Source organism: Molossus molossus, unplaced genomic scaffold (genome assembly GCF_014108415.1).
Source record: "Molossus molossus isolate mMolMol1 unplaced genomic scaffold, mMolMol1.p scaffold_m16_p_4, whole genome shotgun sequence".
NCBI classification, from domain to species: domain Eukaryota; kingdom Metazoa; phylum Chordata; class Mammalia; order Chiroptera; family Molossidae; genus Molossus; species Molossus molossus.
In genome coordinates, this window is record NW_023425377.1 from 22,670,577 (window position 1) to 22,689,009 (window position 18,433).

Here is an 18,433-nt window from a genome sequence, read left to right on the forward strand (position 1 = left end):
CAGAACTTAAAGAAAAACAATCCCCTAAAGTACAGACTCTGTATGTCTTAAGGCCAAGGTGCTCGGCACAGCACTCGAATCATCCACAGAGGGGTAATGTCTCTTACGTAGACAAAACAAAAGGCACAAAGACTAACCTGACCTAACAGGTCTTATATGCATGTATGCATGAACAATGGACATGGACAACAAAGTTGGGGACAGGGTGGGGAGGGAGAGGGAGGAGGGAATCAGTGGGATAAAAAGGAGAAATATCTGTAACAAAAATAATTAATTAAAAATAAATAAATAAATAAAAGGACTGAAATCATACAAAATATGTTCTCTGGTTACAACAGGATTAAACTGGAAATCAACAACAGAAAGAAATCTGCATAATCCTAGATTATTTGGAAATTAATCCACCTCTAAACCCACAGTTCAAAGAATAAAAATAAAAACTACATCATTTCAAATCCACAGGAGGAAGCTAATGTAGTCCTTAGAGGAAAATTTAAAGCTTTATATACTTATATCAGAAAGAGCTAAAATCAAAATTTTAAATTCTACCTTAAGAAGCTAAAACAAGAACAAATCAAAACTAAAGAAAATAATAAAAATCAAATTGGAAATTAATTAAATAGAAAAGAAGAAAACAGTAACAGAGAAAACTCAATGAAACCAAAGGTGATTCCTTGAAAAGAACAACAAAATTGATGTCTTTAGCTAGACTGACCAAGAAATAGGACGAAACATAAATTAGCAAAATTAGGAGAGAAAGCAGGACACCACTCTAGACGCTACAAAAATTAAAAGGATTATGAGGTAATATTATAAACAAATATATGCCAAGAAAGTCGACAAGTGAGATGAAAACAGATCAATTTCTAGAAAGGTATAAATTATTAAGTGGGCACAGAATATTTAAAAGGCAGAAAACAGAAACTAACTCAAGAAGAAAAAACTCTGAATAGAACAATATCAATTAAAAAAATTAATTTAGGCCTGGGCCTGTTTGGCACAGTAGTTGGAGCATCGGCCTGCAGACCAAAGAGTTTTGGGTTTGATTCTGGTCAGGGGCATATACTGTGGTTCGGTCCCAGCTCCTGGTCCAGGTTGTGCGGGAGGCAACCAATCTATGGATATGTCTGTCTGTCTCTCTCTCTCCCCCCTCCCTTCCTCCCTCCCACTCTGTCTGCAGATAAATGGAAAAATATCCTTGGGTGAGGATTTAAAAATGAATAAATAAAATTGTTTAAAAAAAAAAAAACTAATTTGGTAATTAACCCCATCCCCAAAAGAAAAAGCCCAGGCCCGGATGGATTCACTAGTGAATTCTATTAAGAAAGAAACAGTACCAATATAAAATAAACACAGAAAACAGAGGAGAAAATACTACACAACTCATTTTACGAGGCCAGTATCATACTGACACTAAAACCAGGCAAACACATCAAAGAAAATTCAGACCAATGTTCCAAATGAACACAAATACAAACACCTTTAACACATGATTTAGCAAGCCAAATCCAGCAACAAATAACGAGTATACACCATGACCAAGTGGGATCTAAGAATGAAAGGTTGGTTTAATATCTGAAAATTAACTAATGTAATATATGAATCAAACAAAGAAAAAAACCCAAAAATTTGACAAAAATCCAACTCCAACTCATGATAAGAAGTCTAAACAAATTAGAACTAGAAGGATACTTTTTCAACCTGATAAGCGTCGGCTGGCGGACCAGTCTCTTGGGTTTGGTTTCTGCTAAGGGCACGTACCTCAGATGCAGTTTGTCCGGGTTGGGGTTGTGTGGGTGGCAATCAGTTATGTGTCTCTCTTGCATCAATGTTTCTCTCTCTCTCTCTCTTCCTCCCTCTCTCCCTCCTACTCTAATCTGAAGATAAACGCAAAACAGTGTTCTCGGGTGAGGATAAAAAACCAAAAACATACAGCTATCATCATACCTAACAGTGACAGACGAAATGCTTTACCTCTAAGAGTAGAAACAAGAAGGATGTCTGCTCTCATCACTACACAACAAGGTACTGGAGGTTCCAGTCAGTGCAATAAGGTAAGGGGGAAAAAACCCAAACATCTAAATCAGAAAGGAAAACGTAAAACTGTCCTTCTTTGCAGATGTAATCTGTGTATAGAATCTACAAAAGCCATTGAACTGGTAAGTGTGAAAATGTCAACATACAATAAACGATCAGGCCCAGAAGACACCCCACTACTTACTCAGCCATTCTCACACAAGGGCATTTAAATTCTGAATCATCTCCTTCCTGTCTCTGGCAAATTTAGTTTTCTAGAACCAATCCTGTCTTTGCTACTTTGGTTTGGACCTTGATTCCCAAATGGGTGGTTTAATTGGAGCTGGGTGGGTGTCTCTGAGCAGACTGGAGACTATCTGACTCATTTCTGACCCTTGCAAAGCTGAGCAGTGTGAAACCCAGTTAGCATGTACAGCATTTTGAGGGTGAGGCACTGTAAGTACTACCCCATTTAATCATAACTGCACAACAGAGGCACAGTTACTATCCTCCTCCTTCAGATGAAGGCAAGGAAACAGAGGTGGTCAACAAGGCTCCTCTTGTCAGCCCCACCAGTTTTAGCAGAGGCTCCTCATTCCTCATACCTCTTGAAGCAAGGAAAGGCACTATCTCCTGACAGGGCATCAGCTGCACGGCTAAGCTCCTAGAGAGGGATTAGCTTCTCTATTTTTCATCCGGAGAGACAGTAAGACCCCAAAACCATAACCATTTCTGTGGCTGGAAAAATTTGTCCAAGATGTGGCAGAAGAAAGTGAGAAAGGCAAAGGGTTTTGAGGCAGATACTATAGGGCAGAGGCCCAGCTCTGACCTTCCCTGGATGGCTGAGCTGGAGCATGGTACCAAACAACTCCTTTAAACTCTAATTTCCTTCTCCAGAAACAATGCAAATGAGCACTATGATACAGGTGGGAAGCTCAGATGGGAAGACAAGTATTTAAGTGATCAGCACACTGAAACTTGTTCTAGAATGTGTCCACAGCCTGGAAAAAGGGGATAGGAGCCTGTTGGGGCAAGACTCTGGGAGGGCCCATGCCTAGTTTAAAAACTCAATAGAGGAATCACAGGACTTTGAGTCCTATAAGGTACTGGTGAGAGGGGAACCAAAAAAATCTATAGAATTGTGTGGTCTGGTCCAAGGAAAAAAGAAATTAACTTCTGAGTGGTTATCGAAAAGCAACAATTAAAAATAATAAATAGGCCCGGTCAGTGTTGCTCAGTGGTTGAGTGTCAACCCATGCACCAAGAGGTTGGTGGTTCGACTCCCGGTCAGGGCACATGCCCAGATTGTGGGCCCGATCCCCAGTAGGGGGCATGTAGGAGGCCGCCAATCAATGTTCTCTCATCGATGTTTCTCCCCACCCCAAACCAATAAAGAAAATACTACTACTACTACTACTAATAATAATAAACAGTGGGCAGGTGGATGAGTGCAGGTAGTGAGCTACCTTCTCCCAGTTCTTCCAGGCTGAGAGGACTTGACTTTGATGCACAGCAGCCTGGCCCTTCTCAGGAAGATGAGAGCTGGCCGTGCGCAGGCCCCTTGCTGGGTGTGGCAGGTGAGATCTTACTAAATTCTCAACCTATAAGGGTTAATTTTCAATTTATAGAAGAGTAAACAGAGTCCCTGATGGATTACATCCCTTTTTAGGGACTTGAATCCTGGCACCCACTGTTCGCCCCTACCACACGGTCTCCCCAGTGATTGCGTCAGAATGCTCTGCTCGAGGCTACTCACCCAAGCCAGGCGCTCTCCCACCCCTGGCCTTTGCATAGGGTGGGGTTTCTCTGAACACTCCAGGTCACCTGGCCAACTCAGCCCACAGTTTAGATGCCACTTCCTCCAACTGAAAAACCCCTAGATGCTGTCACTTGCCATGTTCTGTTAGCCCAGGTACACATCCTCTATGTCAGCCCTATCACTATGCTGCAATAACCTGTGTCCATGTCCATGCCCCCCTTCTAGGTTGGGAACTCAGGGCTAGGACCACAGGAGCCCCAGGACAGAGAGCACCTGGCAGACAGGGTATTCAACAGAGCCTATGAAAAGCATAAAGAACCTCAGTGGGAGCTCAGAAGGCAACGCAGGAGCCCTGGAGCCCTGATGGGCAAGAGACAAAATGGTAACAACTGGGGAACGAGGCTGAGCTGCGGCTGCCCCTGAGACTTCAGCAGAGCCCAGACAAGCCCATCCTAGGCTGTCCCAGGCGCTGATGTGGGAGGGATGGCTGGCTTCTCCTAGGCCTCACCTGGGCTGGAGCCAAGGCAGCCTCTTCACTTTCTGAGTCTTCCTCACTGCTCTCTGAGTCTTCGTGCGTCTCAGCTTTGACCTGGGCCACCATAGGCCCTGCCTTCCCAGGGAGTCCCAGGGTGGTCCCTTGTCCTGAGGGTCCTTTGGTGGGCGCTGAGGCAGCTTTCACTGGCAGGCTTTTCCCCACAGACTTAGCCTAGAATGACATGGAAGAGAGCTATGTCACAGGACTCCAAAGGACCACAGTGGGCTGGCTCGAGTCGGCCAAACACACGGCCTCACCTGTCCCCCTGCTGTGGCAGGAGCCGTCTCCTCCTCACTCTCTGATTCCTCGCTGCTTGAAGAGTCCTCCTCTGGCCTCTGGGCACCCCTGGCCAAGGCTGGGGATGATGCGCAGGCTGGCGAAGTCACTGTTCTTGTTTTCCAGGGAACTGGTGTGTCAACTTGCACTGGGGGGACCTTGGCAGATGCAGGGGTAATGGGAGTGCCCTTCCTTGGGGAGGCCTTGGTCTGAGGAGTTTTTATAGCCAGTTTTGCCTGAGGAACACAGAAAATAGAGGCTGGAGGATACTGGATTCTGAGCCTCCATCTGTCCTGGGGTGAAGCTCACTATTGTCCCACCCCCATAGCTTCCTATGACGCTGACCAGTGGGGACCACTCAGGGTCAGGCTATGTGGCAGCCTCACCTGAGTGGGAGTCATCGCTGCAGACGCCTCCTCCACACTGTCTGACTCCTCCTTGATGCTCTCCAATTCTTCCTTGGACCTTCTGACCTTGACCTGAGTGGCTGCAGGCCCTGCCTTCTGAGGGGACCCCTTGATGGGATTTGAGGCAGATCGGACCTGGAGGACTTTCCCGGAGGACTTTGCCTGGAATGAGACACACGAGGTTAGGGGAGGGAGACACAAGAGGCTGACAGGCAAGCAATCACAGAGCAGAGAGGGAGGGGACTCAGGCACTGTGCGGGCAGGGAGAGAAGAGCCTTACAGGCAGGGGCCTTACCTGGGCCGAGGTCACGACTGCTGGCATCTCCCCGTCACTGCTTGACTCCTCGCTGCTGCTCTCAGAGTCCTCCTCCTGCTTCCGGGCCTGAGCCAAGGTGGCTGCAGAGCCGGCCTTCCCAGCTGGTACGGGGACAGTGCCTTTCCCAGAGGGTCCCATGGCTGAGGCAGCTCTGCTTTGAGAGTTTTTTCCCAAGGGCTTTGCCTGGGAGTGATAAGGGACAGGATTAGGGCAGGGGGCTCACAGAGGAAATGTGTAAGACAGGAGAGGAGGAGGGCAAATGGGGGACTAGGGCTCGAGCGGCAGGGGGAAGACAAGCCCACGGTGTTCTGCAGGCAGGGCAAGGCCATGGCGAGTGTCCCCCAGCCTCACCTGAGCCAGGTTTGAGGTTACAGGCGCTGCTGCTGGCGCCTCCTCCTCACTGTCCGATTCCTCGCTGCTGCTCTCCGAGGCCTCCTCGGGCCTCCCTGCCTTGGCCTGGGCTGCTGCAGGCCCTGCCTTCCCAGGGGGTGCCGGGACAGCCCCCTTCCTGGGGGACTCCTTGGTGGGGGCTGAAGCAGTTTTGACCTGGGGTGTTTGCCCCGAGGGCTTCACCTGGAGGGAGAGAAACAGAATTGGTGGGTGTGAGGAAACAGGAGACCACACAGGACCATGACACTACACTACACACAGCACACTGTGAGAAGGGGTGGGGCAGGGCTGGGAGCACGCCTGGGCGCTGGTGCAGGGAGAGGCCAAGCCTTCTGGGGAGGGGCACGGGCACGAGCTCTGCTCCCCAGGCCTCACCTGAACTGGAGTCTTGGCAGCTGGTGCCTCCTCCTCACTGTCCGATTCCTCGCTGCTGCTCTCCGAGGCCTCCTCGGGCCTCCCTGCCTTCCCAGGGGGTACTGGGACAGCTCCCTTCCTGGGGGACTCCTTGGTGGGGGCGGAGGCAGCTTTAACCTGGGGGGTTTTCCCCGAGGGCTTTGCCTAGAGAGAGAGAAGCAGAATTAGGGGAGGCAGCCCAGAGGGTGGATGTGAAGAGACATAGATCACACAGGGTCAACAACACCTCACACCCCCAAATCCCACACTCTGCACGGGGAGGGGTGGGGCAGGGCTGGGAGCACGCCTGGGCTCTGGTGCAGGGGGAGGCCAAGCCTTGTGGGGAGGGGCACGGGCACGAGCTCCCCTCCCCAGGCCTCACCTGAAGTGGAGCCTTGGCGGCTGGCGCCTCCTCCTCACTGTCCGATTCCTCGCTGCTGCTCTCCGAGGCCTCCTCGGGCCTCCCTGCCTTCCCAGGGGGTGCTGCAGGCCCTGCCTTCCCAGCGGGTGCTGGGACAGCTCCCTTCCTGGGGGACTCCTTGGCGGGGGCAGAGGCAGCTTTAACCTGGGGGGTTTTCCCCGAGGCCTTCACCTAGTAAGAGAAAAAGAGCAATCTGTTCCCTTCCTCCTGAAAACCCCCTTGTGACACCTTCAGAATAAAGCCGAGGCCTCAGTGGGGCTCTTGGGACCCCCTGCTTCTCTCCTCACTCCCCACCTTGACTGATGCTCTGACCTGGCCCATCAGCTCCACACTCTTTAATTCCTGAGGCCTTCACACCCCCTGCCCACTTCACCTGGCCACCACTGCTTCCTCCTCCGGGTCACAGACAAACCCCAGTTCCCAGGCACTGCCCACGGTTGCCCTGCAGGTCGCCCAGCTGGGCTGCCCCACCAACGAGAAAGCTCTGAGCACAGCACCGTGTCTGGCCAAAGGCTGCTGTGCCCTCAGTGCTGCTGGCCCCAGTGCTCACCTGACTGGGCTCAGGGGAGGGAGTATGCAAAGGCCCAGAGGGAGGCCCTCCCTGAGCTTTCTACACATGGACAGCAGGAGGACCCCTGGGAAGCCTGTCCTAGCCTCATGGGGCGAGGTCCCCAGATCCCGGTCTTCCTCACTGACTCCTGCTGCGCTCCAGCTCTGACTTGGCCTCAGGGTTCTGGCAGGGCGGCTTTGAGCTCTGTCTTAGAAAGGTCAGAGCTGCTTGGTCTGAGCCCATCCCCCCAGAAAATCAGCGGCTCTGATCACTTTCCTTCTAAACACCTTCCCGAGCAGAGGGTGTGGGCTGCTCCAGACAGGTTTTGTTTGGCTTGGATCTTTTTAAATTTTTCAACCGATATGGAGAAAGTAGATTTTAGGGAAAAGTTCACATTTGGGCTCCTTCCAAAAAACGAGTGGCAGGCAACACGGGGTAGACCCGGGCACAGCAAGACTGCCCCGAGCTGAGGAGCAGCAGCCTGTGTAGACAGTCTGCACTCTCATGTCACAGCCTCGCTCCCACTCCCAGGAGGGGCCTTGGCACTTGCTCCCTGCCTGGAATGACCCTCCAACTGGCACGTGGTCTCCTCTCTTTTCCTTCAGGTTTTCAAAGCTTTACACGTCTCCTCTGCGAGGCCTGCCCCGAGCGCTCCAGATTAAATGGCCATCCACATCCCTCCCCGCCTCACTTCCCTCTTTAACAGTCACCAACATCTAGCAATGCTTACTGAACGTCTTCCGTGTACCATGCTGCCTCAGGCCTGGGTGTGAAGTGGGACCTCCGCTCCTGGGACTCACCTGGGCGGGCTCAGGGTTGCCTGGGCCTTTTACCATGACTGTCTGACTCTTTCTCTCTCTTCCCCCGATTCCAACAACTCCCCAGACCCTCTGCATTTCCCTTGGGACATACCCAGAGCCTCAGGGGCTGCATCCCTGCCCCCCCCCGGGGGGGGGGCAGCAGATAGAAGGTAAGCAAATTCCTGGTAGCTATCAAGCCATGATTTGGCCTGAGAAGCCAAGGGCCGAGCAATAAAAAGTTCTCAAGCCCGTCACAGCAGGGCTAGCGGAGATGAGGGTAGCAGCCCATTTACTAGACAGGGACACTGAGGTAAAGGGGAGTGACTGACAGAGCGGGGAACAGGACCACCCTCTGGGATGCAGCCACCCTAGGCTGCTGTTTGGCAAGAAGGGCATCCCCACAGGTACCCGGAGCAAGCCCCGCTGCCCTTGACTTTGAGTGTCATACCCCTGCCTCCCTCTCCCCAAGGCAAGTCTTCCCTGGCAGAGGAGGTGCTCGTTACATAGCTGGGGCCATGGGAGAGCCCCAGGCTGCGGGGACCAGGAGGCCCCAAAGGGCAGCCCTCCCCCGGGCCTCACCTGGTTGGGTTTCCCCGTAGGGGCCTCCTCCTCACTCTCCGAGTCCTCCTCGCTACTCTCCGAGGCCTCCTCGGGCTTCTTGGCCCCACTGGCTGGGGTTGGGGCACCTCCTCTGACTTGGGATGTCACATGCCCTGTCTTCCCGGAGGTGGGGGCTGCCCTTTTCCCTGGAGACTCCTTGGCAGGGTCTGGCGAGGCTTTGACCTGTGGTGGTTTTACTGAGGGTTTCATCTGGAACAAGAAGATGGAATTAGGGAAGGAACAGGCCTTGCCTCAGGAGGGTCTTCGATGCTCCACTGTTTACAAAGCCCTCTCAAACAACTCACTGAGACAGACACTACTGTTACACCCACTTTCCAGGAAAGGACAAGCAGCTCTGAGAGGTTAACTCACTCAAGACCAATACTGAGGGGCAGAGCTGTGACGGAACCCATGTCTGTGCAGCTTTGGGGGCAGAATTTTCAAACCCTGTGCTCCTCTGCCACCTGGCATACAGGGTCCAGCGCAGAGGGGTAGCTTCTCCCCAACAGGAATGCCCATCCTCGTCTGCCTCAATTGCAGTATCTAATCATGGTGGCCACCCCGAGGGCCAGGGGGCCAGTATCTGAAAACCAACCTTGCCACTGGCTTGCTGGGGTACCTTAGGCATATTCTTTCCCTCTCTGAGCTTTCTTAGACCTCTAAAAGCCTGACATTTCCAAGGCAGGCAGTACCCTACCTCCATCTCTGCTGTCAGTGAGACCTCACCTGACCCTGGGTTTCTGGGGCAGCCATCTCCTCAATCCCAAACTCTTCCTTGCTGCTGCTGGAGCTGTGCCCGGCCTCTGGCCCACAAGGCCACGTGTTTAACTGCTGGTTTCCCAGGGCATCCTATGGCTAGCTGCATCTAGGGCCCAAAGGTGGGAATGGAAAGTGGGCAGCACATGAAGCCAGGCCTGTGGTAGATGGGGGTGAGGACTCCACCTTTACAGGTTACTAGGTGAGGCAGGAGAGACGGGAAGTACTCCGGGCACCAGATCCATCCATCCTTGAATCCTGCTGGTTCCCCCTCCAACATCTTTCCACTGGGCCCCCTGGTGTCAGCTCCAGTATTTCTCCAACAGCCCCTCAGTGGTCTCACTACCTTCATTCTGTCCTCATTCCAGGCCACAACCAGTAACCTTTTTGAAACATAAATCAGGTCATCTTAGCCCTGTGCCTGAAACTCAGCAATGGCCTCTCACAGCCCTGAGAATAAAATCCCAACTCTCTCCGGTGGTCCACATGGTCAGAGGATGTGGCCCGACTATCTAACCGATCTTACGTCACTTTCCCCCTCATTCTCAAAATTGTAGATCAGCAACCCTTACAAGCACCGAACTCTGTCTCCGTCTCTGCTCGTGCTGTCCCCATTGTCTACATCATGTTCCCACCACAGCCCCTTGTGGCTCTCTACATCTTCCCTACAGAGTCACATCAGCATTGGAGTGAAGTTTCTGAGGGACCCTTGCTTCGCCACAGCAGCAGGACCCCTCCTAGCTACCTTATCACAATTGCACCCTAGCAGACGCACCATGAGAAATGACTCCCCAGTCACAGCTCAAAGATGCAAGGCCACAGACCAAAACCTGCCCATCTCTGGTCAGGTGCCTGGGCCTGGCATTTGCCAGCGGGCTCAGACCCCCGCAGCAGCCTCACTGCACTCGCCTAGATCGCACCACAGGACAGCACCCTCCTGTGCCTGGGCCCTTGCTTGTGCAGCTCTTCCTGCCTGAACACCCGTTCCTACATCCTGCCCCCTTGGTGAAGGCCCGTGTGTCACAGCCCTGCTCCAGGGCCACCTCTCCCAGGAAGCCTGCCTTTGTCTTAGACAAATGGCGTCTCTCTCACAACCGTGGACCCTTCTCAGACCCAGAGTGCAATGAGCAGCACCCGATCCCAACCCCCAGACCTCAGCCATTCCAGCTACCGGTCCCACTGGTCTGTGAAGCCAGGCTCCTGGGAGGGAGGGTCAAAGGTTTGCAGAGGGCAGCTCCTAGGGACGAGCTGCAATTACCTCCACATCCGTCTCATCGCTGGAGGTGTCCTCGCTGGAACTATCGACCTGGCCTGCTGGTGCCATTCCTGAGGGAGGAACAGGGAGGGCACTGAGGCCACCCTTCCCGGACCCGCCCGCACTCCACCACGCCACACCAGCTAATCAACGCCAGGCGCTGAGTGCTTGAGCCCCGCTTCACAGCTCCACCATCTCTTGAAGCCCCAGAGCTGAGGTGCATTCCACCTGCGTCCCTGTTTCTGCACACCTCCGAGGTCCTGGTGAGGGTATAATAGGTCCTAACACGTGTGCCAGCTTAGAAAAATCTCCTTCCACCATCATACTGAGGCAGGCAAGACAAACACCCATTTTACAAGAGAAATGGAGGCAAACCCAGGCCTCTCAGTTTAGTCTCTAAGCCTCTAAGATGGGCCTTATACCCACCTGAGAGCAATAAATCAGAAAATGCTCCACTATCCCCCAGGCTGCTCAATTCCCTCAGCAAAGCCTGATGCATCCCTGTGGCTGACTCGCCCTCATCAAGGGGAAGGGAAAATAGTCTGAGGCGGGGCGGGGGCTCGCTGTCATGGAGACAAGCCCCTGAATTCTAAAGTGCCCCAGAGCTTGGCAAAACAGTACCCAGGCCTGCCTCTCCAGCCCACACTCAGGGTTCTTCTCACCAGGCTTGGCAGTGGTTCCGAGGGCTGGGACGCTGCCCAATGACTCAGTTTCTGAGACCAGGATGGTGTTTGCTGAGAGCCCTGTCAACTTTTTAGGTGACTTCCCGGAGAGGAGGGGGGCCACTGCCTTCCCGGAGGCAGGGTGTGGTGTGGAGTTCACTGTCTTGTTGACTTTCTTGGTCTTTGCCTACAGAGAACACACTTGAGTAAGTGACAGACACACTTGAGTAAGGACCAGTGAACTAGGAACACAGACCACATCTGAACCCAGCCCTGCCACTTCCTAGCTGTGTGAGTGTGGACAAATCACCTCCCTTCCTCTCTCTTTCTTCACCTTTAAAGTGGGGCTAAAAATGGTGCCTCCCCTCACCGCGATGTGGGGAGCACTAGGTTACTGTTCTGGGAACACACTTGTTACTTGCTAAGTGGTCAATGGCAGTTTGTTGTGGTTATCATCATTATTTCATAATTATTTTTTCAGGAAAGGAAACTGAGGCCCAGAGTGGTGAAAGGACTTACCAAGATCACACAGCTGGTAACTTTGGCTGAGATTCGAATCCAGGTGAGCAATTACCCACAACCCTACCTTCTCTGACACAGGAGACTGCCCCCCACAGGGCATTTCTACTCTTTCAGGTAACAGCTTGCAAAAACGTGGTCCTACTCACCTGGGCTTTTTCTTTCAGGCTTGATGGCAAAACCGCCTTCACGACCGAGGAGTTGGTGGAAGCTAATCTCGGGGCTGCAAAACACAAACACCCGCCGATGAGCCAGGTGAGCCTGTTCTCACTTAAAAACAGCAAACAGGTTTCCCCTCACTTGAGAACTGGTGTGGCTGCCTGGCGCAGGATAAAGATCTGAGGTCCAGCCCAGATTTGTGGGAAAGAACTCTGTGGAACATGAACCACATCCACCGGGAGCGAGAGAGGCAAATGAAAGCTACACGCCTGCATCTTCGATGGAGTCCCATCTCCCTGGTGAAGAGACAGAGGCCCCCAGAGGAAAAGGACTGGCTCAGTCCTGACGCGTGCTACCAAGAAGGCACTGGGGACACCAAGTTTGACACAGGGGAAGGGCTCAAATAAATACTGAGACAGATAGCTGGGCCCTTTCGACCTTCCCCTTAAAAGGTCCTGGTCTTCCCAGGGCTCACTGAAGGAGAAACTGGAGCTGGCACGCCAAACAATCCAATACCCAGTAGCCTGTTCCCCAAAGGTGCTGGGCCCTGGGCTAAGCCCCCACAAGCACCAATGATGGGAGCCCCCCCAGCAGTGCCCAGCATGCAGGGCTCTTACTGGCTTTGGTGGTTTCAGCTTCTGCCTCCTCCTCCTCCTCTTCCGAGCTCTCCGAAGTGCTAATGGGGTCTGACACTCGGGCCTTCTTGGCCTGCAGTGCTGCATCTTCCTCGGCCTTCCGCTTCCGGCCAATCTCCGAGGTCCTGCAGGACAAGAGTGACTGGTTATACCAACTGGTGACAAGGACATCTCCAGATTTGAAAAGAAAGACCTTCCCACATCCTCTCACCACTCCAAAGGAAATACGCATAAAGAGTTTCATCAGCAACGAAGACAGAGTAGATAAAATTCTGCACTTTCCCTCGTTTCATAAAGCATTTTAATAATTGTGTAGTAGTCTTCAAGATAGTCAGGAATGGTCAATGACATACTAACAGTAGCTAACAGGTGCTAGCACCACAGGCACTTCAGAGCCATCCGGGCTCCTCCCTGCAGTGCCCTCTTCTTAGAAGTCTCTGCCCAGGCCCGCCTGTCCTTCAGACCTCATCTGTAACACAGCCTCCTCAGAAAGGCCCTCCCCGATCACACTCCTGCCCCAAGATCCTCTCTGCCGTCACCCTGTTTCATTTTCTTCAGAGCACTTCTCTCTCCCGTAATTTTACTTACTTCCTGCCTGACGCCCCATCTATACAGTAAGGTCCGGGGATGGGGAGGGCTGGCAGGAACCTTTTCCAGCTCACTAAGGTACCCTTAGTGCACAGCACATGTCTCAAAAAATGAACGACTAAATGACCTGCCCAGGATCAAAGAGTACATCTAGGGCATTGGCAGGATGAGCACTCAGATGGCTGATCCCTGGAACATCCAAGTATCTCTTCTTCCCCATCCTCCCACCCGGAGGGAGCCACTCTCTGTGCCCATGTTGTCCAGCTGTGACAGACATTGCTCTGCCACAGTCTGGGGTGTGCTGCTCAGCTCCCTGGTTCCCAGGAAGGTCACTTATTGAGAATCTCCTGTTAAAAAATATTTATTACATGTATCAATTGTTCTGCCTCTCTCTTCCCAGCAGTTTTATAAGGGAAGGAGCTGTTCTCTGGTTTGTTCCCAGTTATATCAAGAATAGTCCTGGCTCAGAGTAGGAGCTATGTAAATTTGGGGGGAGGGGAGGGGACCGGAAATACCCCCAGCAGCCAGGTTTAGCACTTTATCTACTATTATTATCAGGGAAACCATTTGTCCATGGTCATACAGCTAGTTGCTGGGTGTGAATTTGCCAAGACGCACTAAGCTAGGCTTCCTCTGGTGGATATGAGGTTCCCATTTCACCCAGTACTCCTTACCCACAGGGGCCAGGGGCAGAGAAGGGCTTGTGGTGCAGCTCACTGAAGCAGTTCTCTGGGAAAGGAAGTGCTGTGACTAACAGCCAAGACACTGGCCAAGTTGAAGAGGGTGAGGGAGAGGAAGTGTGGGGTATGCCCTGTGCTTGCTTTAGCAACAGAGAAGAGTCAAGAACTGAGTGCTGGCTGGGCTTTTAAAGACCTTGGAAGCTGGGATCCCTTCCATACCATCTGCCTTTGCTTACATACCTCTGATAACAGGGAGCTCACCACTCCCACGGTACAGCCTCCCTAATGTTTGGATAGCTCTGAGACACCAAGCACTTGTGTTCAGAAGCTGAAACCTCTTCTTAAAGCAGGTACATACAGATCCCACTTCTGTCTCCCAGGGCCCCAGAGAACATGCCTCTCCCTTTGTGTCCTTACAGATGTGCAGACAGTGGTCCCCTCACCTGCCCTTTTGCCATCTCTTTTCCATCCTGAACAATTTAGTATTCTCTATGAGACATGACTCGAGGTTCTTCACCCATCTAGTTGGCTATGGTCAGACCAGTGCATGGAGAGAATACAATTAATTGTCCCCTCCTTCATTCTCAAACCATTCTTCGTGGAGACACCCTTGGATTATTTCCCAGTCCTTGAAAAGTACTTAAGTTTTACATGTTTCACACTCAACATGTCCTTGAAATTTTCCCCTCCAAATCAAGATCCCTCCCAGCTCCATGCACAAGCCAGATTCCTGAGATTTGATTAGATGGCCTCTCGCATCCATCCACAGATCCTGGTTTCATCCCTGAATATTCTTGGAATCCACTTCCTACCTCCTATTATTCCTGTCTCAAGCTCCCATCAGCTCTTGCCTGGATGATGAGGTCCACAGCCCCAACCATTCTCTCCAGGCTGTAGAGCGATCTCACCACTCTGCTTCACCCTTCCATGGCTCCTACACTCTTGGGATAAAGACATAACTTCTCACCATGGATAATCAGGCCTTGCAGGGGTGAGCCCTGCTGATTGCCCAGCCTCATCTGCACTGTACCCACCGCTATAGGCCTCAGCATTAGCAGTTCCCTCTCCGAGGTACACTCCACCTGCTTCTCCACACCCAATGCCTATTTCAGTCCCCCACTCCCTGCAGCTTCAAGTCAAAGGTCAGCGTAGGGAACCTTTCCTAGAACCCCAAATGAGGTTTAAGTGGTTTTGGCACTGGGTACCTCTTTTTTGTAATCCTTTCTACCACTGTAACTTAACATTCGTCTGTTTCATTCTTAGATGTATGCCTACTTCCCTGTGTCTAACGTCATCTCCAGGAAATGAAGAGGCATGTCTGTCTCCTGACATCTCCATACTTAGAACAGGGCTTGGTATTTAATTAAGTGCTCGGTAAATGTTTGTTGACTAAACGGAATAACAAATTGCTGAGAAGCTTCTGTCTTTATTGTTCAATAATGAATACAGCTTTCAATGTCCTCTCCTACTACCAGACACCCCTACATGTGACCTAGCTTTCTAGGAGCGATAATGGTGTCAACAGTGGACTTTGGGGACAGATCTTAGACCAAATTAGTACCTTAGCTTATTTCAAGCTGATAGTTAGGTGTGTCCCTACTCCACACCTTCAACACCATCAGACTTACTGTTGCCAGTGTGTATAGATGTCCAGAAGGGTTACGGGCTGAGCCGGTAAACTTTTCTGCAAAGAAGTAAAGAGAGAGCGGCAATTAAACCCCCAGCACAGTAAGGGTCCTCCTTGGGTCCAACTCTCCACACCTCATGACTTATAGTCAGGTGGTTGAGAAGGGGGCCATTTTGCCCTGGAAAATATGTTTGTTTGGCCCCACCAGTACCACCCAAACCTTGCAGAGACAAGCAGGGCAAGTATTTCCAGTTAAAACCTTTTTTTTTTTAATCCTCACCCGAGGACATTTTTCCTTTTTTTTTTGTTCAGATAGAGTGGGAAAGAGAGAGAGGAAGAGAGAGAGAGAGAAACATCAATGTGAAAGGGACATATCGAGTGGCTGCCACCCGCACGACCAACTAGGGCTGGGGACAAAGTGCAACCGAGGTACGTGCCCTTAGTGGGAACCGAACCCGGGTCTCTCTGAACCGCAGGCCAATGCTCTAACTGCTGAGCCAAACCGGCCAGGGCTCCAGTTAAAACCTTTTAAGACAACATGTTTGAGAGGGGTGCCTTCAAGAGACTGGAGTTGGAATGTTCTAGGATAGCACTTACTCAGCCCCCGGCCTCCCTGGCACTTTCCATGCTTAGAGGCCACAAGACAGGGCTCTTTCCACCCGACCTTTTAAAAGGCTTTTAAAGGTCAGGCTGATCAATCTCCCCACGGCACTATGAACCACAGCCCAACACCCAAGCATCCAGGGGGCATGCAGTCCACTTATCCACTGGGAAAGTACTAGAACCAAATGGTGCCAGTCCCTTGATAGAAGCAGAGGAAACCAGGTGAAATCCAGGCCTTTGGAGCCAAGGCCAGAGGGCCCACTGTCTCTGGAAATAAGAACCTGGGATGTCAAGTGCCTCAAGGAGGCTGAGTGAGCAATGTGTGGCAAAGGTAGAGGGCGTCAGGGATCTGGGCAGAGTGACCAAGAGGGTGCACCCGCAGTCACGCAGAACTCCTCTGTTAAATAGCTGGGCTAACCGCTTCACACTTCAGGTTCCTTCTTTATGACATGGGGGCAACAGCAGTACCCACCCAACAGGTTGCTATCAGGCCTAAACAAGATAATCTAGTCAGTGCTCAACACAGTGAGCTGGTACCACTGAGTCGTCTAGTGTCAGTTTCACTCTACTCCACCCTAGGAAACCGTCTTCTTCTTCTTCTTCGCATTTCTCAAATCATCAGGCCACCCCGCCCCCATCAGGACTTGCAATTCTGTTCTCTGAAATGCTCTCCACTGCTAACTACACAGCTCCCTCCCTCCCTCCCTTCCTTTAGGTCTCTGCCCAAATGTCGCCTTCGCAGAGGGGCTTCCTGACCACCCTATTTGTAACTGGACATCCCTATCCCCCTTGCCTGCCTTATTTTATAGCTAGCACCTACTCTCAACCGACACACTACATCACTAACTTTTTTATATTTGTCACCTGTCTGTCCCTGCTAGAATGTGTGCTCCATGAGCAGGACATTACTTTTACTTAGGCAAACGCCCCAATGAAGACAGGTGCTGTCTTTTGCCCTCCTTAGCTGTTAGGCGATATAAACGGAGTAAGAAGGGCGAGTGAGGTGTAGAGAGGACTAGAAAAAGCATAGATAAAAATCTTAGATCCCATCACCCTCTCGTCTCTTCAGGAGGTCCGGAGAGCAAGCACCAGGACCAGAGCTCCCAGTGGGGCCGGAGGAATACTGACTACTCATTTTACCAGCTTACAACCCTCCTCCGGCTTTCCGCTGCTCTTCAGATTAGGACCACACTGCCTACAACGGGCTGCTCTTCAGATTAAGACCACGCTGCCCACAACGGAGCTCCAGGCAGCACCCCTCCCCTCAAGGGGCCTCTAACACCCTCAGCCACAACAGGCTTTCCTAAGGCCAATCATCCGCAACAAGTTTCCTCCCACCACAGGGCATTTGCACCCCTGTCTGAACACCGCCCGCCTTCTCTCAGACCTCACATCAACACCGCTTCCTCAGGAAAACGGCCCTGGATTCCCCGACAGGGCCGCTGCCATTCCGGTCTTAGCACTATGCCCCCCACCCTTGGCACCCAACGTAGCGAGTGCACAGTTACTTTTATGACCCGTTGAGTTACGTCTCCCTCCCCTACTAGATTTAGGCTGTAAGCTCGGGCCGGGGGACGGTGCTCACCATTTTATCCCCGGCGCCCGAGCGCCAGGTTAGCAGTTGAAAGAATGAATGAAGAAGTTCGAATCCCAAAGCTGTCTGACTCAGTACAGAGGGCCTGAGCTCCAGCTCAGTTAGGGGGTCACAGGTCCCTTCTCTTGGCGCGCTCCTTGGCGTCCCGCTCCCGCGCCCCCTCCCCCCCCCCGGCGGGCTGCAAGGCACCCCTCGAACTTGTCGCTGCCGTCTCACCCTAGGGAGCCGCGCCGAACCACGTGGCTCGGCACACAGGAAACTTGAAGTCGCCGCTCCCAGAAAGAGGGTGGAGGTGCGGGACGCGGGAATTACAGAGCCCTGCGCGTGGACCACACGTCCCGGCCCGCCCACTGAACACGATAGCGAAACGGAGGCCCAGAGGGGCTGGGAGCCGCAGCGGAGGGCAGAGGCTGCGGACCCTTCGGCACCCCTCGTCGCGTCCCCGAGCTCCGAGGGACAGGCTCCGGGCGCCCGCCAGGGGAAGGGGCGCGGGCTGCCGCTCTCCAGCTCCCGCACGCGGCCCTCACACACGGCCCGCGCACGCTTACCTGGCCGCTCTGCTCCTTCACTTCCCGCGCCGCGCGCACGAAGCCGGCCTGCAACAGATGCTGGTAGATCAGGGGAAGCAGCTCCCGCCGCTTCCTGGCCTCAGCCATGCCGGCGACCTGCGGCTGCTCCGCTCACCTGCTAACCCAACCTCTGTCCCCGCCTGCCACTTCCCTCGTGCCCTTAGACCTCGCGCGCCCCACTTCCGGGTCCTCATTGGGCCGGCCGCGCAGCACGCCGGGAAATGTAGTCTAATCCCCTGGAGCGGCGGGTGAAAGGGGCGGGGCCTCCGAAGGACACGAGACCTCCCATTGGCGGGGAGGGGGCTTGGTTCGACCTGAGCCCG

At 52.7% G+C, this 18,433-nt stretch overlaps 1 protein-coding gene across 2 annotated transcripts in view; it reads right to left on the reverse strand.

Annotated features, from left to right (window-relative positions):
- TCOF1 (treacle ribosome biogenesis factor 1) overlaps positions 1-18,216 on the reverse strand; it is a 36,874-nt gene extending 18,658 nt beyond the window's left edge. For both annotated transcript variants that reach the window (XM_036241280.1, XM_036241279.1), the window contains exons 1-14: positions 18,090-18,216; positions 15,346-15,401; positions 12,432-12,574; positions 11,805-11,878; positions 11,137-11,323; positions 10,478-10,545; positions 8,443-8,673; positions 6,475-6,684; positions 6,075-6,257; positions 5,661-5,882; positions 5,289-5,492; positions 4,973-5,155; positions 4,568-4,822; positions 4,284-4,481 (exon numbers count right to left, since the gene is read on the reverse strand). In XM_036241280.1, coding sequence (XP_036097173.1) covers positions 4,284-4,481; positions 4,568-4,822; positions 4,973-5,155; positions 5,289-5,492; positions 5,661-5,882; positions 6,075-6,257; positions 6,475-6,684; positions 8,443-8,673; positions 10,478-10,545; positions 11,137-11,323; positions 11,805-11,878; positions 12,432-12,574; positions 15,346-15,401; positions 18,090-18,197 — 2,322 coding nt within the window. In that variant the 5' untranslated portion in view covers positions 18,198-18,216. The remainder of the gene's footprint in view (positions 1-4,283; positions 4,482-4,567; positions 4,823-4,972; positions 5,156-5,288; positions 5,493-5,660; positions 5,883-6,074; positions 6,258-6,474; positions 6,685-8,442; positions 8,674-10,477; positions 10,546-11,136; positions 11,324-11,804; positions 11,879-12,431; positions 12,575-15,345; positions 15,402-18,089) is intronic.
- Positions 18,217-18,433: the final 217 nt, after the last annotated feature.